Raw genomic sequence first — 24,407 nt, forward strand, 5'->3', positions numbered from 1 at the left:
CCCCCCCCCCCCACAAAAACCAGTGTTGTCCCTCATTAGTCAGGGAATTGAGTTCAAGAGCTGCAAGGTAATGTTGCAATCCTCCAAAACCCTGGTGAGAACACACTTGGAATATTGTATGCAATTCTAGTCGACTCATTATAGGAAAGATGTAGAACCTTTAGAAAGGGTGCAAAGCAGATTTACCAGGCTGAGGCCTGGATTAGAGAACATGTAATATGAAGGTAGGTTGAGCAATCTACTAGGGCTTTCTTTTTGGAAAGGATGATGACGAGAGGTGACTTGTTGAGGATGTACAAGATAAGAGGCATAGATAAGTGGATAGCTAGAAAACTTTTTCCCAGGACAGAAATAGCTAAGAGGGTAAAAGTTTAAGGTGATTGGAGGAAAGTATAGGGGTGAGTGTTAGAGGTTTTTTACAGAGTGAGTATATGGAATGCCCTGCCGGGGTGACGGTAGAGGCAGATAAATTAAGGGTATTTAAGAAACTCTTGTATAGGGACATGGATAAAAGAAAAATGAAGAGCTACATAGGAAAAAAGGGTTAAAATGATCTTTGAGTAGGTTAAATGGTTGGCACAGCATCATGGGCCCAAAGGCCTGTACTATGTTGTACCGATCTGTGTTCTGTGACCTAGATGGTGAGATGCTTTTAACCTTCTCCCGTACAGTGCATATGTGAATGCTTCCTACCTTCAGAAGCCTGAACACCAGTTTCAGTGTCGGTGGGCTACTCTTCTGGTTTATCTACAGCTCAGCTGATGGCAAACAACTGCACTGAAACTTAACCTGTTTTCTTTTATTTCCCCTCGACAACTACAGTTAACAAACCAGCAACTGTTGTGAAAGCAACAAAAACACCATCCACAAAAAACCCCAGACCCGCCTCCAGTAGGTGAGTAACAGTTGTGGATTACTTCATAAAATCTCTCATCTTGCCCTCTCTCTCTCTCTCTCTCCCTCTCTCTCATAAAGACCTTGACGAGTAGGATTGAAGAAAGTTCCAAAACATTCTGCATGTACTGTACATGAAGAACAGGAGAATGACTAGAGTGAGGGTTGGACTGCACAGGGGTATAAAGGGGGAAATGTGTCTTGTGCCAGTGAGGTAGGGGAGGTCTTTAATGAATGACTTATTTCGGTGTCACCTGTGAGAGGGACCCTGACAAATGTGAGGTCAGCTTAGAACCAATAGACTCACTTTCAAGGACTCTTCATCTCATGTTTTCGATATTTATTGCTTATTTATTTACGTTTTTGCATTTGCAGAGTTTGTTGGCTTCTGCACTTTGGTTGAAAGCCCAAGTTGGGTGGTCGTTTGTTGATTCTGTCATAGTTACTATCCAATAGATTTGTTGAGTATGTCAACAGGAAAGTGAATCTCTGGTTGTTTATGGTGACATATATGTACTTGTATAATGACATCTACTTTGAACAGGCTAATGTACTGGAGCATGCTGAGATTAAGAAAGTGTTAGAGCTTTGGAAAAGCATTAGAATAGGTAAGTCCCCAGGCCAGGCGGGAAATATCGCAGGTTACTATGGAAAATGAGGGAAGAGATGCCTGGGGTGTTGAAGGTAATCTTAAAGATGGAAATTTTAAAGATTAGAATTAATTGTCACACGTATATCAAAACATATAATGAACTGCATCATTTGCGTCAATGACCAACACAGTTTGAGGATGTCCTGGAAGTGGCGGCAAGCTTTGGCACCAACGTAGCATACTTGCAACTGACGACCCGTATACCTTTGGAATGTACGTGGGAGAAAACTGGAGGAGGCCCATGCAATCACAGGGAGAATGTACAAACTCTGTACCGAGAGCAGTGGGAATTGAACCCTGATCACTGGTGCTGTAAAATGCTAGTCGCTAAACTGTTACTGTGCTGCCCACTGGTATTCTTTGCACCCTCACTAGTCACAGGAGTAGAACCTGAGAACTGGAAGTTAGTAAGTGTTGTTCCTTTATGTCAAGAAATGTAATAGGGTATTCCTGGGAATTATAGACCAGCGAATCTTACACCAGTGGTGGGCAAACTAGGAGAGGATTCTTGGGTTCAAGATTTATGAGCATTTGGAGAAGCATTGTCCTGTTAGAGACTGGCAATATGAATTTGTGAGGGGCGGGTCGTGCTGCACGAGCCTAATCGTCCTTTTCAAGGAAGTGACAAAACAGATCATTGAAGTAATTGTGATGTACATTGATTTTAGTGAGGACTTTTATCAACCTTCCCCATGGAAGGCTCATCCAGATAGTCTGAAGGCATGCGATCCATCGAAAATTGGCAGTGTGGATTCGGAAGCAGAGGGTGGTGGTAGATGGACTGCTTTCTGCCTTGGAAGTAGGTGACTAGTTGGTTACACAGGGATCTGTTCTGAGACCCCTGCTCTTTGTGACTTTTATAAATGACTTGGATGAGGAAGTGAAAGTTTGCAGATGAGCGAAGGTTGGTGTAGAATGGAGAAGGCTGTCAGGATGTAGAGCTGGGTTGAAAAGTGGCAGATGGAGTTCCATCTGGGAGAGTGTGAAGTGTTACACTTTGGAGGGTCGGATTTGAAAGCAGAACACAGGGTTAATGACAGGTATCTTAACAGTGAGGAGGAACAAAATTATTTAGGTATCCAAGTCCACATATCCCTCAAAGTCGCCACGCAAGTTGACAGGATGGTTAAGAAGACGTATGGTATGTTGGCCTTCATTAGCCACAGGACTGGTAATGGTGCAGCTCTATTAAACTCTGGTGATACCATACTGTGTTCAGTTCTGCTTGCTTCATTATAGGAAGGTTGTAGGAGCTTTAGAGAGGGTGCAGAGGAGATCCCTTAGATGCTGTCTGGATTAGAGAGCATGTCTTGTATGGAAAGGTTCAGCAAGCTGGGGCTCTTTGGAGTGAAGGAGGGTGAGAGCCAACCTGATTAAAGTGTATAAGATGATAAGAGCCATAAAAAGAGTGGACAGCCAGTGCCTTTTTCCTAGGGCATATACCTGGCTACACTTTTAAGGTAAAGTGAGTGGAGGAAATTTTAGGGGTGGTATCAGAGGAAGGCTTTGTACACAGTAGTAATTGCCTGGAATGCACTGCCAGGTTGGTGGCTGAGGGTGATACAATAGCGATATTTAAGAGACCCTTGGATAGGCACGTGGATGAAAGGAAAATGGACGCCTGTGGGCTACATAAGAGGGAAAGACAAGATTGACCGTCGAGTTGGTTTATGTACTGTTCCATGTTCTATAAATAACTATCCCCACCCTCTTGCCACTCCCCCTCACCCCCCCCCCCCACCAGTACTATAATAAGGGATTTGAATATATTAATGGCTGTGGCTGTGAGACATTCGACCTGATCCAAGTTATTAAAGTTGCAGGAATTCGTCCACTTGAGATGACAGAATATGTGTGTGTGGATCGTTCTCGAACAGAATCAGAATCAGTATCACTGGCACATGTTGTGAAATTTGTTAACTTTGCAACAGCAGTAAAATACAGTACCTGATAATAGAGAGCAAAAAGAAAGCTGAATGATAGTAACTGTATGTGTGTGTGTGTGTGTGTATGTTACATTAAATAAGTAGTGTAAAAAATAGAAAATTCTTAAAAAGTAGTGAGGTAGTGTACATGCATCCTGTCAGAAATCGGATGGCAGAAAGGAAGAAGCTGCCCCTGAATCTTTGAATGTGCAGCTTCAGGCTTCTGTACCTCCTCCCTGATGAGAAGAGGGCATGTCCTGAGTGATGGGGTCCTTAATGATGGACGCTGCCTTTTTGAGGCGCCGCTCCTTAAAGATGTCTTGGATATTACGGAGGCTAGTGCCTATGATGGAATTGACTAAGTTTACAACCCTCTGTAGCTTACTTCAATCCTGTGCAGTAGCCCCGCCCCCCCCCCCCCCCCCCACACCAGATGCAACCAGTTAAAATGCTCTCCACCATACATTTGTAGAAATTTTTAAATGTTTTTGGTTACCACACAGTGGTAAGATGGAAGCATGCATCTCTTAAATGATTACGGAACAGCAAAACCTTGTCTGTAAAGACTTAACAATTTAGATAATGCACCTCATTGCTGTAAATAACAGATTTTATTGGACATAATGAGGTATAAAGAGGAATCTGTTTGAATGTAGATTTGGTGCCCCCTGCTGGATTACTGTACAAGGGGTGATTGATAAGTTCGTGGCCTAAGGTAGAAGGAGTCAGTTTTAGAAAACCTAGCACATTTATTTTTCAACATAGTCCCCTCCTACATTTACACACTTAGTCCAGTGGTCGTGGAGCATAAGGATCCCTTCTTTGTAGAAGTTGGCATCTTGGACCTCGAAGTGGTCCACAGCAGGGGTGATTGATAAGTTTGTGGCCCAAGGTAGAAGGAGATGAGTTATACAGCTCTCGTTACATGCATGTGCAGTTCAACTCTTTGAGTGATTATGCAGGAATTTTGAAGTTAATAACTCATCTCCTTCTCAACCTTAGGCCACGAACTTATCAATCACCCCTGCTGGATCACTTTCTGGAGGTCCAAGACGCTGACTTCTACAAAGAAGGGATCCGTATGCTCCACGACTGCCGGACTAAGTGTGTAAATCTGGGAAAAATAAATGTGCTAGGTTTTCTAAAATAAACTCCTTCTACCTTAGACCACAAACTTATCAATCACCCCTCGTATTTCCTTTGAAGAGAATTTAAATAACTTTAAACGAATTCAAACAGCACTGGTACAGATTTTCACAAGTGAATGGAACACAGGTTTAAGCTTGAAAATCAGGAATCTGTTGTATATCTGCACAATACTGACATCAAAGTAGGGTCTTTAAGGAATGGGAGTGATGGAATCAGAATGGTTCAGGAAGTAATTCCAGAGCAATGCCCCCAAAGGTAACTGAACCTGTGCTGTGTTTGAATTTTGTGATGCTTCGCTGTTTCCGGTATGAATTGATTTTTGTTATGTGTGTCTTTGCTAGTGTGCCCAACAAGCAGAAGGTACAAAATAAAGAGGAAGCAATGCCACAGGCTCAGTTGAAGAGAGCATGGCACAGTAGTAACGACCCATCTGCTCAGCAAAGAGCAAAGGGAGCATCAGGGGCAGCTGGCAAGGTCAAAGGTACCCTCAATATCCCATACCATTTGTATGTATATTGTATGCTATAAAATAAGCAAGGTAGTCATGAAGAGAATGAAATGCTAGGGGGTTGGATGTTGATATCTGACTGTGGCATCGGGTTGAAGATGCTGGAATTTAATGAATGCTGTGTTGATCATGGCAGTTGTGATCTGGATGGCAACCTCCAAAGTGTTCTGGGTGTGTGGAGGTGGGGGGGGTGGGGTGTCTTTTCCACAGATACTGCATGATTGCAACATTATCTGTTTTGATACCATACCTGCACCTTTGGTTTGACGGAGTTACACAAGTTGTAGAAGATTTGGCCTGTTAAGGAAGAGTAATGTTGGAGGCCTCTGTTCGTGGAAGAAGCGAAGGGGCCACAGACAATTCTGATATGGGATGATATACATAGGAGATGGATGTTCATAATGAAATGAGCCTTGAGCAGAGTTCCCAACCTATTTTATGCTAAGGAGCATTACCATTAACTGAGGGGTCCGTGGACCCCAAGTTGGGAACCCTGCTCTAGAGCTAAGAAAATAGGAAGTTGTCAAAATTGCAGAAGGTCTAGAGGTGTTGTAGATGTGACAAGCAATTGGACAAAGGGAGAGAGATGGAGACATAGGTTCAATGTAGAAAAAGCAGGTTTAAATAATGGGTCTGCGAGAGCTGTCCTTATGGATTTTGGGTCAGAAGAAGAAATGGGCCTAATGTGGTTGGGGAGACAGATTGGAAACTGGAGGGAAACTCTTCAAAGGAAGTTAGGTCCATGAGTGTTGGAGATGAAGGTTTGTATTCTGTTGTTGGGTTGTGGTCCAACAGGAGGAATGAGGTGATGTCAGGGAGCTGCTTTGATGTCTATATCAGTTGGGAAACAAAAGCACCAATTTTATCAATAAGATCGATGGCAATATTGGAATTAGAAGTGGGAGAATAAGTAAGTGCAGTGGAAAATTTGATATGGTCAATAACATGTTGTCAGTGATGAAGTGAGGTGGTGAGGGCAAGAGACCGGGGGTTGATTACCATGGTTTCTTTCACTCCGCTAAAGGTGTTATATATATATATTTTATATATATATATATATATATATATATATATATATATATATTGTGATGGTTGTTGTGGTGTCAACTCTGATGGTGATTGTAACTTTGGAGAAGCTCTACACAGAAAACGGTTAGAATGTGGAACTTTTTATTGCATGGAACATTGAGATAACTAACATGGATGCTTTTAAGAGGAAACTGGAAACATAATTGAAAAATAAATAAAACACATCAAAGGGTGAAAATTTATATATTACATTATTATTTTAAATCCACAAAGTTATTGGTTTCATGTTTAAAATGCCATATTCTGGAACGTATTTTTAGTCTTTACTTGTTCCCTTATGTAGTGTAATGTTGTATATAAAAAAAATTCTGTAATGAAATATGTTTGCAATTTTAACCTTTCTATTATAATCTTAGATCCAAAGATGGGTCCAGGAAAAATGAGCCCTGCTTCAGAAACAACTGATGCTTTAAAGCTGGCTAACAAAGTTCCAAACAATGAGAAAGTAACTGCCTCCAATGAAATGTTTACAAAATCTAACTCTAAAGCTGGAAAACCAGCTGGCTCCACACCGCTGAGGACAAACGTAAAGAAAATGGTACAAACTGGGACCAGGACACCTACTCATTCAAATAAGGCTGCACTGAAAGAGAGAAGCGCATCTTTACCTAATGTAAGGAAACCTTCAACTAAGGTGCTCACTGTCACAAACAAAACTGGTTCAGGATTGAAAAGGTCCACTTCTACTTGCCATGATAAGGCAGCTCCAAATTCCCCGCATCACAATGTGAAAAACGTGGAATGTTCTGAACATGAATCCATTAATGCTGAACATGATCAAGCAGGAGCAAGTAATCCATTACAACCGAGCCCAAATTCTGATGTATCACCATCAAATAGTTGTAAGTTGGTGGAAGGGGAGCATAATTTGGAAAGTCTTCAACAAAACTTGAGTTCAAGTATTCAGTCCAAACCTCCTGAAAAAGCAAGTGCTTTAGAGGAAATTGTAAAAAAGGCGACTGTTAATGAACTCTCTGAAGATGATGGACAATCTTGTGTGAAGTCAGATCAAAGGGCTACCCAGCATCAGCCTTCAGCAGTGACAAATAAGGAATCCCCAAGTGATTCAGAAACCAAACAGAAATTCCTTCAAGAAGGTAAGAGCTCAGAGGAAGACCATGTCCGAAGAGGAAGTTCTCATTATATTACTGCGACACCTGCTGACCAGACCAGTGAAGAGCCAGAACTTAACTTAAAGCATGTTGACTTGCCTAAAGAAATTAATTCACCAAGTGTTGGAGAAAATCAGGAGAACGTAGAAACTCTGTTAGTGGAACCTTGGAACCTGGGTACAGAAGTGTATCCAGCTTCAGACACTTCATTCCCAAAACAAAGCCCAGACACAGACACTGGAAGTGCAACTACATCATCGGATGATATAAAACCTAACTCTGAGGACTACGATGCTGGAGGCTCCCAAGATGATGACGGATCAAATGAGAGGGGCATTTCCAAATGCAGTACTGTGGTTTGTCGTGACTTTCTCGGCAGAAGTAGCAGTGACACCAGTACGCCTGAAGAACTTAAGGAATACGACAGTGGGTTAAAAGTAGAAGTTAAAATGAAAGGTGTGGAGCCCCATAGTCAGGTTGGTGCAATAGAGTCAGGAAGTGATCATGGTTTCAAAATCTCTCATCAAGGAGCTAAAGCAATTGAAAATAGCAGTGAGGACCATATGATGACCACCACTGATAAATTAGATGTTGCCTCAGATCTCTTGTCTTTGAGTGAAGTTACTGAAGAAAAGTCTGAAATAGAAAATTCTGAGGAAATGTTCCCTTCCACTGTTTCTGCTGCTCCCCCTGCAGAGCAGACAGTCTACCACTTCCAGGGAATTGACAACCTGGCTTTTGAAGATGTTACTGAAACTGAGGCCGAGGTTACAAACTTACCCTCGGCTGCGAATTTCAAACGATCAGTCCTGCTGTCTGTGGATGAGTGTGAGGAGCTTGGTTCCGATGAGGGAGAGGCCGAAACTCCGGCCTGTTCTTTGGATTCTCTTACTCCCTCAGATGTATTTGATGGAGGTTCCCACGAGGGCAGCTACCAGCATCATGGGAAGACCTACTATTCCCGATACTCACTGGAAATTGAGGATGATTTTTTGAACTATGACTTTCCAAAGCAGTCTAAAAGGCAGTCGAAAATTCCCAGCCCGTCACCAACTGCAGATGGTGCCACTACCGTAGGTAACGGTACAGCTTGGCAAGCTGATTTGACAGAAGCGGAGCGAGAGAAACAAGCGGACACTGCGCCTGTTGCTCCCCACCTTGTTGTTGACTTGCTGGCTGAGGGACAAAATCAGCCCACAGGAGAGGATTCAGCGGGCATAAGCGCAGCAGAAAGGCGGCAGGAGGACAATGTGTTACCTGCAAAAGATAACATCCAGCCAGCCACTGTGGATGGTAGTGGTGATGGTGGTGGTAACAGTGACAGTAGACCTCAGGAAAGACCCAGTCATTTGCAGCTCTGCCAAAAGGAGCACTCTTCCACCGAACACGGCGAGAGCTTTGTAACAGACGGCATTAACACAATTGATCATGTGGCAAACATGGGAAAAGGGCATGTGCAAGGGTACCACTCAACCTCCAGTGAGCCACCTAGTAATACTTTGCTAACAGGTAATGTATACCATAATTAACTTTTGATACCACGTGGCCTGAAGATGGCACTTGGGCTTCTCTGTCAACTTGCACTTACATAAGGAATTGAAACTAAGACCAGATTGATTAAGTTTGCAGAACTCTAGGATTTTTTTAAAACTGCAAAATGCAATAGAAGGGTTTGAGTTTCCAAGGTAACGATGTTTAGAATTGTTAAATGTGAACATTGTACATTTCTCCCCATTAACTGTTAGCATGAATGTAGGACTGTACTTATTTATATATCTAATAACAGTGGGAAGAATCTGCACTCTAGAATTTTATGGTCATTTTTCTGTATATAACTTTGAAAATCATTTAGCCAAAGCCATGTATTTAATAGATGTGTAATATAACTGAATGTGCTCAATCCAGATTCTTTTATAAGTGGAGCTTCGTGGAGATCTATTGCACGTTGAATCCATGAATGCAGGCATGCAAGGTTAAACCAACACATAGCCCTTTGAGTGGGTAGAATGCCAAAGTAATTAGATTTAGACTCATTGCAAAGACTGATTTGTAAACGTGTTTTTTTTTAAATTTTGAACTAAAGTGATGTTGTCTCAAGACATGAGAAATGCTACTTTGCCCGTTGAAAGAATCTAAACTACATTTGCACTGAAATATTAATAGTAATAATGTAAACTGTTCTGTAAATCAATAGTCATTGGCTTTGAGGGAACGGTCCAAGAACATAATGTATTGTGCATACTGTACTTGTTTTGTCCAGAATGTAATTCAGAATATTTATGCTTGTATTCCTGATAAGTTAAATTAAGCCAAATGTATTTAAATTGTCTAATTGATGACTCTGATTTACTTAGTAATGATACTTGAGGTTCTTACTGGATATTTTGCTTGACGAATGACTGATCTTTTAACTGGTTGACTAACCTAATAAAATTACATCGGATGTCCTGACACGTTTTTTAAAAATTTGTATATAGAGCACCATTCAGAACCAAATCATATACAGAACCTTAACATGCACTCAGCAGTATCTGAAATTAAAATGATGACAACTGAAGCTTAATTGAACTTCAGTGCAGCAAATTACAATTTGATTAGCTGGCTGAATGATGAAAGAATTAATAAGTGTGCCCCCCCCCCCCCCCAGCACTACTAACAAACATCGCATTGTCTGATACCTCAGCTTTTCCTGGAATTGAAGGCTTCAAAACTGTGTCATAGCTGAATGACTTGTCACTTTTTTTTCCCCTCGTGTTTTAGCAGATCAATTTTGAACAAGAAAATGCCTCCTTAAAATGAAAACTAATTTGAAAAGGTGACACTGAACACTTGTAAAATATTTGACAGAATAATTTCAGTGGTGATATGTTTCAGGATTAATTAAATTACATGAATACTTTAATCATTCTCATTTCCTATAAGTGCATGTATTAATTTAATTGTCATATATTAATTTCTGCCTTTTCATCACCCATATTACAATTCATTTATTATCATCATTGTAATCATTCCTGTAAAGAGATACCCAAGGTAGACTGCAACAGCCCCAATCTAAGTATCTGGTTACATCAGAATTTTTACAATGTATAGTATTATCAATTGTTTCAGGAGACTTAGCTGATCCTGACCGATCACAAAACTACGCACATGATCGTCGCCCTTCAAAAACCCTTTCTCCCATATACGAGGTGGAAATAATAGAAGATATGCAACGGAGCTCAGAGCTGGAAGTGAACCGCTTGCCACAGAAAGAAAATGAATACTTTGCAGAAAGAGACTGGATACTGCTTAAGCAACTAATTGGAGATCAGGACCCAAGTTATGGTGTCGTCGACTGTCTGCCTGAAGATGCCAACCTAGCTCAGTATCTTATCAACCAAACGCTTTTTCTTTCCAGAGATGCTTCCAAAATGCCGAGTAAGATTGCATTTGAAAAGGAGGCGCTCTGTAAATGGACTGAATTGCTATCTCCTTTGGAGGACTCGGCAGCTAGCATTACAATGGCTAGTTTCTCCCCTGAAGAATCAGCTTCCCCACAGGGAGAATGGACAATTGTAGAACTGGAAACTCACCACTAGCATGCCCTCTGAAATGTGAACAGAGGTGTAAGTATGAACTGGATTCTTCTTTTGCTAGGTCCTCTTCTCTTTAAATCTTAACCAGGTAATATCACCTGGGTCATGCTGGATGCAGCAATAAAACTTGCAAGGTAAAATTAAGTATAAAATTTACCATTAAGGGAATTGTCTTGTAAATATCATTGTGTCATAGGATAATCATAAGTTATAAATATCTTGACTAGAAAAATCTTATAAATTATTGGTTTCTATGTCTAAAACTGGAGGGTAAACATTCACATTTTCATTATGTAAAATGTTATTAAACTAAATTCATTTTAGTTTTTGACAGCATTAATCAGCTTATTAGAAGTTTGTTTTTTTAAAAAAAAAACTCAGATTAGGTTGTGAGTAGGGTTACATTCCTTAACAGATCTGTACTCTACAAGGTCTAGTCTAGAATCCAAAGTACCGTTGGTATTTGCACTGTTATTTTTTTAACCTTGAAGTGTTTTTCTTTGAAATATTGATGTCCAGGGACCCGAGATCTGATTTAATTTCTTTAACTCTTTCTTGCTAAAATAAACTGCAAAATCTCTAAATGTGAACTGTAATCTTATGTGAGCATATACCCTGTATATGCTGATAATTGAAATAGTGGCATGAATTGGTATATTGTATATTAAAACACATGAAGCATCTCCTAGAACAATTAATTTCACAGAGGAATCTCTAAATAATTCAGACTTATGAAATAAGATTTTCTTTAATATTGTACCTATTTTGAATGTTGAAATTGAACTGCCCATGATTATCCTTTAGATCACTGCCCCAATATGAATGGAGAACTTGTCTGAAGAAGCAGAATTGATGTTAAGGAAATTGGCCTTGGAGCTGGAGCCTCACTGCAACTTAAGTTTAGATTTCAGTTTAAAATCATCCTTCCTGAGGCTGTGCGGGATGCACACTGAACAGGTTTGGAACTCATTGCAAAGTGCTGGAGATCTGAAATAAACACAAGAAGTCCGGGAAACACTCAGCTGGCCAGGCAGTAGTTAGTCACAGAGAAACAGTTAATGACCTTTCATCAGAACTACATTTCAAAATCTGCCTCTTTAGAACAGAAGCAATTCCCAAACTATAGTCATAATATACTGTATATAAAGGAATCAACAGACCAATGCAAGAGAAAATGACTAAATAGGATTACATTCCATTACATAAGATGGTGGTTGTTCGTATGTGCAGCTTTTTAAAATGAATATACAGGTTTCCATGTCCTCTATGCAAGGCCTACATGATTTTGAAAAAAAAGGAGTAACAATACTTTCCCTTTGTATTACAATGTAAGTAAATTTGTTGTAGCTGAGATATACAACTTCCAAACACCAAAAGGTGGGTTTGCTGATGTGAAAGTAGAGGAAGACAATAAAACAAAATCTATTAACCATTCAGCTTGTCTTGAACTTTGTTTTACCTAAATGCTAGAACGAAAATCCCTATTTCATATGGTTTTCATATTTTCAGAATGACATGTCCAACATTTTTCCAAAAAAAACACGAAATATATATTTTAGTTCATCACAACACAAGGAAGTCTGCAGATGCTGGAAATCCCAGCAACACACACCAAACGTTGGAGGAGCTCGGCAGGTCAGGCAGTATCTAGGGAAAAGAAACCAAAACCCTTCAGTCCTGAAGCAGGGTCTCAGCCCGAAACATCAACTGTTTATTCTTTTCCATTAGTAAGCACAAAGTACGCTGCAGATGCTGTGGTCAAATCAACACGTACAAACAACCTGGATAAACTCAGCAGGTCGGCCAGCATCCGTTGAAATGAGCAGTCAACGTTTCGGGCCAAGACCGAAATAATAGTCCTAATTGCAGAAAGAGACTGGATACTGCTTAAGCAACTAATTGGAGATCAGGACCCAAGTTACGGTGTCGTCGACTGTCCACCTGAAGATGCCAACCTAGCTCAGTATCTTATCAACCAAACGCTTTTCCTTTCTAGAGATGCTTCCAACATGCCGAGTAAGATTGCATTTGAAAAGCAGGAACTCCGTAAATGGACTGAATTGCTATCTCCTTAAGCAGTATCCAGTCTCTTTCTGCAATTAGGACTATTATTTCGGTCTCCGCAGGAAACGTTGACTGCTCATTTCAACGGATGCTGCCCGACCTGCTGAGTTCATCCAGCTTGTTTGTACGTATTCTTTTCCATTGATATTATCCCGACTTGTTGCTACTCGTTTTATTTATAATTGTTGGGAATTGTGCATGTGGTTTCAAAATTGCTTAATGAAATGTTGGCTTTATAATTTTACTTTTTATTTTTACATTTTTAAACTAGAATATTAAAGTTACATGTTATTTAATTCCCAAGGTAAGAGTGTGGTAAAGCTTTATGTGATAGTTAATGTTTCGTAATATTTATGCGACAGAAATGTACAATTTGCTTAACTAAATTCATGGCGACTGCTGAGAGGAACTACCAGCCCGTTCCCTATGTCTTTACTAGCAACAATTCACTACTTTTGCTCTTCTGTTCCCTTTTTTCTTCTTCCCTTGGGTCTTTGCCATGCTAGATGCTTTGCGGAGATGAAATATCTGGCTTTTTTTTAATAGTCCATCTTCAAGTTGCTGTTATTCACACTCCCTCCACTGCAAGGATTTAATTTTGGTTTGTTATATGTTGTATGCCTCCTTAGTCTCCGCAGTCTTGAGTTTCTTGCATGTTTTGCTTTTAATAGGTCTAAGCTGGAGAGCAGAAAGTGCAGTCTCTGCAAGTTTGCTAACGTTCTCCTTTGCAACTAGTGTATTTTGGAAACAATCTCACGCGGTAATTGGGACCTATTAAACTCTGGACGCTGGAGCGAATATTCCCAGATCCCAGCAAGTCGAGTTTTCACACGATGTACCCACTCCCCAGTCACGTGGGTTACCGAGGCAGGGGTCATGTGTGTAATTCGTGACGTCAGGATCATGGCAACGGGCGGGGTTGCGATCGTCAGCATCGCCCTCCAGGTGGAGTGAGGCGGGCGGAGGGCCGGACCGGACCGGACCGGACCGAGGCGGCAACCCTCAGTCAGCAGCCCGGGGGGTGTCTGTCAGCGGCTATCCGGCTGGGCTGAGGGCTGCAGTCCGACTGTGGGATGTGCCTCTCCACATGGGCAGCGGCCTTCCTTACACAGCTGTTGGGGGCTTCTGCTGTCCAGTAACTAACTCAATGAAATGAAACTAACTTGGGCTTCTTGGACAGTATGGACTAGTTGGGCCGAATGACCTGCTTCCGCGCTGAAGGGCTATTATAGTGGGCACACAGTTCATTTCTTGCCGCTCTTTTCCTAAATTTAAATGTGGTTATGATACCTAGATCAATCGTAGGATGCGCGGGGACACATCACCAGTGATATAACCTGGGGTCATTGGGGGTTTCAGGTCTTTCACCATCAGACAGCCTCGCCCAGATGATCCAGTCAGGGTTGATCAGGTCCTGGCTTGTGGTCCCAGCAGCACTAGTTCACGGCTCACATCTCTTGATCCATAGCCGTCTAGAGGCTCACTCAGCAGTTTCTGTGACGGTCCTGATGGCTCTTTTCTTTACAGCCCCATAATGCCCAGGTCCTGCTGAAGGGCTTCGGTCCAAACCGTGGTCTGAACTTTTTCTTTCCCCCACAGATGCTGTCTGGCCTGCTGAGTTCCTCCAGCATTTTGTGTGTGCAGCTTGGTTTTCCAGCATCTACAGACTTTATCTTGTTTGTGATTGGATTCCAAGGGGAGAGTAGGTTCTGCACAACGAGCAGCCAGCAAAACCTCTAACACCATCTCTATAGGCTCGCGTCGTGCCCTCCACCCCTGTCTCTGGCACTGCTCTACTTGCACATGGTATTTGACTATTTACAGCCAGATTTATTAGTTATTTTCAACCATGCCGTTGTCTAAACCTGCAATGATGTACTTACCTGGATGCAGGGATAACAAATCCAATGGCCTGTGTTGTTGCATTGGCATGGGGTAAGTATAGGGGTCTCGATTATGATGAATTATCACAATACAGATTCTTCACTGCCTGACATTATCTTGTGAGTGAAATTACAGCCAGGTTTCTGGTTTAGATTGATTTGCAAAAAGATTGATACATGAAAGTAAAACCACCAAGCTGCATGGTAATTGTGGGTGTGAACTGAAATTGAACCTTTTTCAAGAAGCAGGCCCATCTTGTTGCTTTCAGTGCTACACAATTTTCAAATATATCTTGCAGCAAAAAAAATGGAAGTAAGCGATAGGTGTTCACAGTATTTTAGCTGGAGCATAAAATAAACTGCTTGAAGAACTCAGCAGGTCAGTCATCGTCTGTGGAGACAAAGGCAGGGTTGATAATTCAGGTCAAAATCTAGCATCAGGATGCCTCCAGCAGCCTGTTTTGCTCCACTTTTCAGCACCTGCAGTCTTGTGTCTCCAGCATTTTAGTTGGACTTCATGTTATAGTTTTAATTAATGATAAATGCATGAAATTATATTGTGCTCATTATAGCCAGCAACACCATTTCTTTAATATTTATCAATTAATTCAGTGAACAGATGGATTGTTCTTGTTTTTACTTAAATGTATTATGTTTTCCACATTTTTCCAGCGTCATGAAGCTATTTTGACCTTGTCAAGTCAGCACCTACGAATTAGATTCTCTGACTCTGTGGTGACTGGATCAATCATTTTCCCACTTTCTGGTATAATTAATTAAATAATAGTTCTGTTTTGCATCTACTATAGAAAGTACATTAATCACATACAATTTGTTACATGAAGGATAGCTTTCCCTGTTACTCCGATTTTGTCACATTTATCTGCTTTTCTATAATGTGGAACATTTTGCAACAGCTCACTCAAAAATTATCCTGCAAACTGTTTCAGTAAGTCTAAATATTATATTAATACAATATTGAATGCTCTAATCAGAACTTACTCATTGGCGATATCTGATATTCAAAGTTGTCTTCATGCAAAAAAAGATCTATAAAAGATTAGTTTCAAGCAAGCATGAAAATGCTATTACACTTGCTAAATTGGGAGTATGATGACTGAATTCCTGTCCAACAGTCTGGACATTCAAAGGACACATGACTTTGAATGCTATTATTGTTGCTGTTGCTAAGTTCAGGTAATCAAGTAAATCTAGAATTTAGAAGCTTATGTAATTTAAGTATTTGTAATGATGGCCATAATATGCAAAATTGCCTTTAAAAAATCTGATTTACCAACATCCGTCAGGGAAGGTAAATTGCCGCTGATCTGACTTCAATCTCACTAATGTGGCTGATTTTTAACTGCTTCTGAAATAGACAAATAAACTACCAAGACTGTGTACAGACGAACAGCACTGGTGTGCTAGCAATATCCACTTACCTTGAATAAAACAACTGAGAAAATTCATTCCAATATAAGGATTTTGTTAGGAAGAATAATTTATTTATTGAAATGCAGTGTAGAAAACCCCTTCTGGCCACGCTACCCAGCAATTAACCCTAGTCTAATTACAGGACAACTTGCAATGACAATCAACCTACCAACTGGTATGTACTTGGGCTGTGGGAGAAAACCAGAACAATCAGAGGAAACCCACGTGGTCACAGGGATAGTGGGAATTGAACTTGGGTCACCTGTACTGCAAAGCGTTGTGCTAACCACTATGCTACTGTGCTGCCCATGGTGGTGTAGTGGTTAGTACCGCTTACAGTACCAGAGACACGGGTTCAATTCCCATCGCTGCCTGTAAGGAGTTTGTACGTTCTCCTGTGACTGCGTGGGTTTCCTACCACAATCCAAAGATGTACTGGTTGGCAGGTTAATTTGTCACTATAAATTGTCCCATGATTAGGTGGGTTTAAATGGAGGGATTGCTGGGCAGCATGACTCGAAGGGCCTGTTCTGTGCTGTATCTCAATAAAACTTTTTAAAAATAGATTCTGAATAAGACTGCAGAGCAAAGATGTCCAGAGGTACAGTTGCATGTCAGTAAAAGTAGAGATCGATGTAACTAAAAAGGCCGTAAAAAGAGTATGCAAGAAGATTCATTTCTGCAAGAAGCAATGTTAGAGTTGAAAAACAAAAGTTATCTTAAACATACGAACTTTCTTCCGACCATGCTGTAGGAATACCTGGATAATCTTGGTCTTCGGTAGGTACAGGAAACTTAGGTCCCACACCAAAGGGTTCAGGAACAGTTATTGCCCTTCAATCATCAAGCTTCTGAGCCAATGTGGATAATTTCACTCACCTCAAATCTGACTGATTCCACACCCTGTGGACTCATTTTCAAAGACTGTACAACTCATGTTCTGAGCATTATTTGTTTGTATTTTCACAGTGTGTCTTTTGCCCTTCAGTTGACTGTCAGTCTTTCTGTGAAAATTTTCATTGCTTCTAGTGTATTACTTTGTCTTACTGTGTATGCCTGCAAGAAGATAAATCTTGGGAAGGTTGCATGTGGAGACAAATGTACTTTGAGAATTTATTTTGAACATTATCAATTGAATTTAGAGGGACTGTCAAAATTTAAAAAAAATAATTAGAATGAAAGTGGAACATGTGATGGAATATTTATCAGGAAAGGCTGAGTAAGCTTTGGACTTTTCTCTGGAAAAGAGACGAAGGGGAATGGTCTGATATTTTGCAGTAGTGAAATGATTTGATACAATAGATGGAAAATATTTGCATTTGTCTGATATCCAAAACCAAACCTGGTGGGAAATGGCTTTTGTACTGAAAATAGAATAGTGGTAAACTATATTCTACCTTTCTCCAGTCTGCAAAAAAGACCAGTGTTCTCTGGGGGTCAGCGCTGAAACCACTATTTCTGAGCCATATTAATGACGTAGATGTAGTTGTGCAGGAGGAAGTTTCCAGAACAGTAGATAACACAAGTATGGTTAACAGTGAAGGGGGGGGGGGGGGTGCGGGTGGGAGTGTAACAGTTGTCTTAGGAAAACACAGGGAAGATGTAGTTTGGTGAAATGAACTTGTAACCGAGCGAATTCAATCCAGATTGGTATGGTGGAATATTTTCGTAGGAAGAACAAGGACATGGACTAAATGATGTGGGCCTGGAAGTGTGCAAAGAACAAAAAACTACGGAGGATCTTGGGTGAAGCAGGACCTGTAGAAGAAAATGGACAGTTGATGTATCGGGTCTAGGCGATATCATTTGGACTGAAGGAGTAGAAGGGAGATAACCAGCTGAAAGAGGCAAGGAGAAGATGTGGAGCACAAGCTGGTAAGGAATGTTAATCCAGAAGAGGAGGAATGAATAGAAATTACAATGGAAGTTATTGGTGAAGACAATGGAATCTGGTAAAAAAAAGAAGGGAGATCCTGGAACCAAATAGGTAGGATGGGCTGGTGGCAACAGTGGTGAGGTGACCCAGTGGGAGGAGTGTGCTGATGGGCAAATGGATAAGGGAAAAGAAATTCCTTGTGGGTGTGAGTAAACAGATCTGGGTAGATCAGGAGGGAGAAGATGACACTTGGGGCAGGGCAATAGGTTACCCAAGACTGAAATATTGGAAATAGGTTAAAGCAATTTGCTAAAGATCTACAACATGAAAAAAATCTAGTTAATTCAATGAGTAGATCTGGAATTCACTGCCTGAAAGATGATCCAATGCTCAGAAAGAAACAAGAAAAAAAAGGTAAACAATTTACAGAGCAATGGGAAAAGACCAAGGTGTGAATACCTTTTCAAAGAACCAGCACAGACTTGATAGGCTAAATGCCTTCCAGCAGTGCTGTAGTGATTTTGATTCTGTTTAGGATTCTGTGCTCCTCTGTTGTCCCTTGGAACAAATGAAAGCAGCATTTTATTTCCTTTTGGAAACAATACATGCTTCACCCTCTGTGCAGTGCTGTCTGAAGGTGTTGTTAATAGTCCATCTGCCAACTTGGAAAGAGTCCAAGGTAAAAGATTTCAGGGCTGCAGTGACCTTCACAGTCATCAGCATGATATGCCTCTAGAGTTTATCTTGAAACAGGTGGCAAAAATCTGACAGCATCTCTCTGCTGAATTTCAGTCAAATCCAAATAATTGCATTGTGGTTGATTAAAATCACCAGTGTACTGGAAGATGAGAGTTTTCTAGGAAATGTGGTTTACTGCTCTAAAATCATGATTTTTTAAAAAAACAGCCTCTTATTTCTTCAACTAATGTAACTAATGGTTTTTAAAGATCTCTATTTTGAGAAGCAAAACATTACCTTGGAGTAGCTCTGCCAATTTCCATGACCCACAAATTTCACAGAATTTGTCAGAAGTGTGGAATATTATTCATAATTTGCAAAAAATGCAATTTAGCCGTTAGTTACTGGTTACCATTTCAACCAAAGTCAATGATCAGCTTAGTAATTGAGTGTAATCTTTTGGCATCAGTGGGAATTAATGTAGCCAAACAACAACATAATTGCATAATCATTGAAGCTTTATTTTTTAATTATTCTGCTTTTGGCTGCCAGCCGGAAAGGAATAAAATGGCATACAGCTGGGGTTATGGATCCTTTTTCTGGCATCGTGTTCTGGCACTCATTGCTATTATTAACCTAAATCCAGCCTCAATATATTTTATTCCAAGAAACAGCAGAGTCTAAAGAGCAGAAATGATGAGCTGTAACTTTCCCCAATTAAGAACAGGGCTCATATCAACCCCTAAATTAATTTCCATGTCCTCACCATCAGGTTCTGCAAATGCTGCCAACAAATACACCTTGTTTGACTTTGACTTTAGATTTTGACTCCATAGCTTTTCCAGCACTTTAACCACTTTGCACTAAAATGGACATTTATTTGTCCTAATTGTGTTTTCTTGTAAAATTGTGTATATTTAATTGTTGAATTGTTTTCTTGTGGATTGTACTTATATAATGCTATGTGCCTGTGATGCTGTTGCAAAATTTTTCTTTAAATATTGCACCTGTAAGAACACTCAGTGGCCACTTCATTAGGTACAGTATCTGTGGTTCATTGTCTTCTGCTGCTTTAGCCCACCTACTTCAAAGTTTGACATGTTGTGCGTTCAGAGATGCTCTTCTGCACACCACTGTTGTAATGCCTGGTTATTTGTGATACTGTCACCTTCCTGTTAGCTTCAACCAGTTTGGCCATTCTCCTCTGATCTCTCTCAGTAACAAGGTTTTTTCACTCACAGAACTGAGAACTGCCGCACACTACATGTGTTTTGGGTTTTTTTTTTGCACTATTCTCTGTAAACTCTATAGACTGTTGGGCGGTGAACATCCCACCAGGAGATCAGCAGTTTCTAAGATATTTAAACCACCCTGTCTGGTACCAACAACCAAAGTCACTTAGAACACATTCCTTCCCCATACTGATGTTTTGTCAGAATAACTGAACCCCTTGACCATATCTGTATGCTATTATGCATTGAGTTGCTGCCACATGATCGGTTGATTAGATATTTGCATTAACAAGCAGTGGATGTAATAAAGTGGCCACTGAGTGTGCATTTACTTGTACATATGATGATAATCATGTCTTTGGCATAAAAACATGATTATCCTTTCACCTCAGTCTGCCTTTTATTAAAGCCTTCATTCCTGTCCTCATTCTCCAATTATCATTAACATACTAGATCCACATTACACAGGTGATCTTGTTTGTGCATGAATAAAAATAGGCAAACTGAATTATTCTTCATAATGTTTTATTGGTTGCTAAAAAAAATCCATGATTAATCTTTTTCCCCCATTTCAAGCACTGAAGTTTTGTGATTTTCAGCACTTCTAATTTTCACAGGTATTGCATTTATTATAGTAGAGACTCAAGATTTCTGCGATAATTCTACAGAAACAAAGTTAATGGAGCGCATTGAACAGTTTGTCCACATTCATCGAAACAGTTTCCTGCTTTTGTCTGCGGGCCTGTATGGTCAGAAAGAATGGGATGTACTATTTAAAATTCAGCTAAGGTATTTAATATGAAAGTGAATTATTTAATAATTTTAGTATTTACATGTCTAAAGGTTATTGAAAGGCAGCTAAGCCATTGAGCATATTTAAAGAAGAGCTTGATAGGTGTTTGATTAGTAAGGGGGGGTCAAAGTTAATGGGGAGAAGGCAGGAAAATAAGGTTGAGAGGAATATTGAATCAGCCATGATGAAATGGCAGTGCAGACTCGATGGGCTGAATGGCCTAATTCTGCTCCTATGTCTTACAGTCTTATGGAAATTCTCTTCAGGTTGAGTTTAATGTGCCAGCAAAAAGAAAACTTGCTTGTCCTGTGCAGTTACTGGTATTAATAGCAATTAATATTTTCATCTTTAAATGCAAACATCTTGTAGATTATAATAATCTATTGGATTTTTCAAATTAGCCATGGAGAACAAGAGTAGAGCAATAAATTGCAAAAATTAAGCGAGTTTTAGATCACCAAAAGCAGAAACTACTGATTTGCTAGGTCTAAGTCAGTGTTATTTGACATTCCTTAGATATTACACAATAGAAGAAAAATATAAATACAGTATATTACTTTCAGCAAGAGGGCCAGACAATGTTTGCAATGTAAAACTTTTGAGTGGTGGTCTTTCCAAGTACTTGGTCTCAAATTTTGTAAACTTAGCATATCTTATGTTTCAGATTTGGCATGTAATTGGAACAGAGGCAGACCATAATACCCCATGCCATCGGATGGATGAAAATTTGCCTGTAGTCCAAGTGCTCAGCAATGTTAGCTGGAAGAATCACAGTGGTGATTTGTTGGGTCAGCGAAGTGTGGAGGGGGAGTGGGGGAGGGGGAGTGGGGGAGGGTGCTTAGAATGGTGTTAGTGATTACTTTTGAAGTTATTCAGTTGTCCCACAAACAAGATAATTATTCACCAGCTAAAAAGTACAGTAAACAAATGTAAGTTTTTGGTGGTATTGTGGGACCAAAGTTTAATGCTGTTTATGTTCTAATAGTATTGGAACTCATATTATTCCTTGGCAAGTTGGCAAAGCTCTCTTTGCCACCTCAACTAAGAGATGTTAACAGGGTTGAAAAAAGCTGCAGTGGGTTGTAAGCTTAGCCAGCTCCATCACGGGCACTATCATCCCACCATCAAGAACATTTTCAAAAGGGGATGCAGCTTCTGCCACCACCCAGAACACGCCTTCTTCTCATTGCTACCATTAGGGAAGAGTTACAGCAGCCTGAAGGCACACTCAATGTTTTTATGACCAGCTTCTTCCCCTCCACCATCAGAACGGTCCATGAATCTGAACGTACCACCTCACTATTTTGCTTCTTTTTGACGCTAATTATTTATTTTTTGTACGTCTTATTGTAACTTTAAGTATTTTCATATTGCACTGTACTGCTGCTGGAAAACATTTCACAAAAAATGTCAATTATAATAAATCTGATTCTGACATGCACCAACTCCAGGTTAGGAGACTTAAGTGTCAGTGTAGATCAGGTTCAGAATTAGAATCAAAATCAAGTTTACTATCACTGGCTTAACGTTGTGAAATTGTTAACTTCGCAGCAGCAGTACAATGCAATACATGATTAATATAAAAAAGCAATTATAGTATGTATACATTTGTATATCAAATAACTAAATTAAGTAACACAAAATGGGCAAACCAGTACCACTAACCAAGTAAGCTGAAACTGATCTACTACTCAGGCCTAAAATAATTTAGCCTCAAGATAGTATTACAAAAAGATCTATCTCTGCAAGTTAACCAGCTTTGGGTATAGTCCAGAGGAGGTTTATGAGAATGATCCCAGGAAGAATGAGTGTGGGGGGGGGGGGTGCGGGTGGTCTCTGACACCGAATATTAGAGGGCCTAGATAGATTGGACATGGAGAGGATATTTCCAGTAGGGGGAGAATCTAGGACCAGAAGGCACAGCCTCAGAATGCAAGGATGTCCCTTTAGAACACAGAAATGCGGAGGAATTTCTTTACATAGGGGATGATGAATCGGTGTAACTCATTGCCATAGACATCTCAAATCAATAGGTATATTTAAAGTGGACATTGATAGGTTCTTGATTAGTAAGGGTGTCAAGGGTTACATGGACAAGGCAGAATGGGGTTGAGAGGGATAATAAATCAACAATGATGCAATCCCGTAGCAGACTCAATGGGCTAAAAGTGTAATTCTCTGCTAAGCCTTCTGGTTTTATCTCCTTTTGTTTTCTTGGCTAACACAAATATATAACATTTCATACATTTTTATTTTGCAGATTTCTAGGTAATAATCTGAAAATCATACCTTCACACAATGCTGGTGACATGGTCAGGAGCATGCTCACAATAGCCAAGGTAGATGTACTTCTAATATTAACATTTAATTGAACTTTGAGTCTTGTATATCACTGTCCAGTACGTGATCCAATATGAGGCAGGTTCTCTAAGGAAATTTTGTTAAGGATGACTGTAGTTATCAGGTTCACCATTTGGTAATGTTAAGAATGAAAGTTTAATTTGTATAAATACTTCAATGAATTTATTAATGAGAGCATATTTGGCAGTCCTCGCTTTTTATAGGGAGGACTCATGCTATAGGCTGATTATTATGTTTGTTTTTGTGTATTGATTGTACAATGTTTCAAACATGGTCAATGATTCAAATATTTATTCCTTATGAAGGTTACAAGTAAACCACATGCAGACAGTGTTCGTGATCGCATTGCCATGACCCGAGCTCAGATTATAGAACGTAGCCCTGTCTGGGAGATGCTTCGTCAGTGGCAGTTAAATGTGGTATAAAGTATTATTAAAGTACAATGCTTTAGGCTTTGTAAAATAGTTACAGTTTCCTCCAGTGAAATATGTTGCACTCATTTCATAAGTATGTTTATGACCAACATAATTAGTTACAATAATTGCAAATAAACATTGCAGTCTTTGATATAGATTCTTATGTTCATTCTTAATATTTCCCTATCAGTTGGAAGTTAGATTATTTTCTCATTTTCAGAATTTAGGATATAGTGTATGCCATTTATTACATCTATCTAATGTAAAATATGTGGATTTTGGTTTGAACTAGATGAATCCAAAGTAATAAATAATAATTGATAATACTGTGAAAGCAATATGCTGGACAATAACAAAATACATTTTCTTAGCCTCATATGAAGTAGAAACAGTGATCTGTACTAAGTTGGAAAGAATGCCCAGTTTCTTTCCATCTGTGCTTTGTAATAAGTTTCAGAAACAAACTGATATTTTTGTTCCTTGTTGGACGAGATAGGTTTGGAAAGATGAAAAGTGTAGGCTGCTTCCATCATCAAGGGACAAGGGACATTCTGAAATTAAAATGAATGGCAAATATTATTAAGCTAAATTAATCACAGAGAGCCTTTAAATTGCAGCTATCAAGAGATTAATGAAAGTATTAGAGCAAAAGGGAAGAGTAGTGGTAACCCTGAAGATTGGGGAAAATTTCAGAAAGCAGCTCATAAAGCATTGATAAGTAAGGAGTAGTCTCATGAAAAACAAACTGTAAAAAAAGCTGCTATAG

At 39.8% G+C, this 24,407-nt stretch overlaps 2 protein-coding genes across 5 annotated transcripts in view; both read left to right on the forward strand.

Annotated features, from left to right (window-relative positions):
• btbd8 (BTB domain containing 8) overlaps positions 1-12,336 on the forward strand; it is a 94,932-nt gene extending 82,596 nt beyond the window's left edge. The window contains exons 16-21 of one of the 4 annotated variants that reach the window (XM_073062669.1): positions 823-895; positions 4,474-4,575; positions 4,962-5,101; positions 6,574-8,838; positions 10,438-10,934; positions 11,709-12,336. In XM_073062669.1, coding sequence (XP_072918770.1) covers positions 823-895; positions 4,474-4,575; positions 4,962-5,101; positions 6,574-8,838; positions 10,438-10,907 — 3,050 coding nt within the window. In that variant the 3' untranslated portion in view covers positions 10,908-10,934; positions 11,709-12,336. Of the gene's footprint in view, positions 1-822; positions 896-4,473; positions 4,576-4,961; positions 5,102-6,573; positions 8,839-10,437 lie in introns of all 4 variants that reach the window. The other 3 variants (XM_073062668.1, XM_073062671.1, XM_073062670.1) reach the window with 3 other exon arrangements.
• LOC140737435 (protein SPO16 homolog) lies at positions 11,847-23,650 on the forward strand. Its single transcript, XM_073063921.1, has 5 exons — positions 11,847-11,861; positions 15,524-15,617; positions 20,689-20,860; positions 23,125-23,203; positions 23,531-23,650. The coding sequence occupies exons 1-5, from the start codon at positions 11,847-11,849 to the stop codon at positions 23,648-23,650; spliced, it is 480 nt and encodes a 159-aa protein (XP_072920022.1).
• Positions 23,651-24,407: the final 757 nt, after the last annotated feature.

Source organism: Hemitrygon akajei, chromosome 12, assembly GCF_048418815.1.
Source record: "Hemitrygon akajei chromosome 12, sHemAka1.3, whole genome shotgun sequence".
NCBI lineage: Eukaryota > Metazoa > Chordata > Chondrichthyes > Myliobatiformes > Dasyatidae > Hemitrygon > Hemitrygon akajei.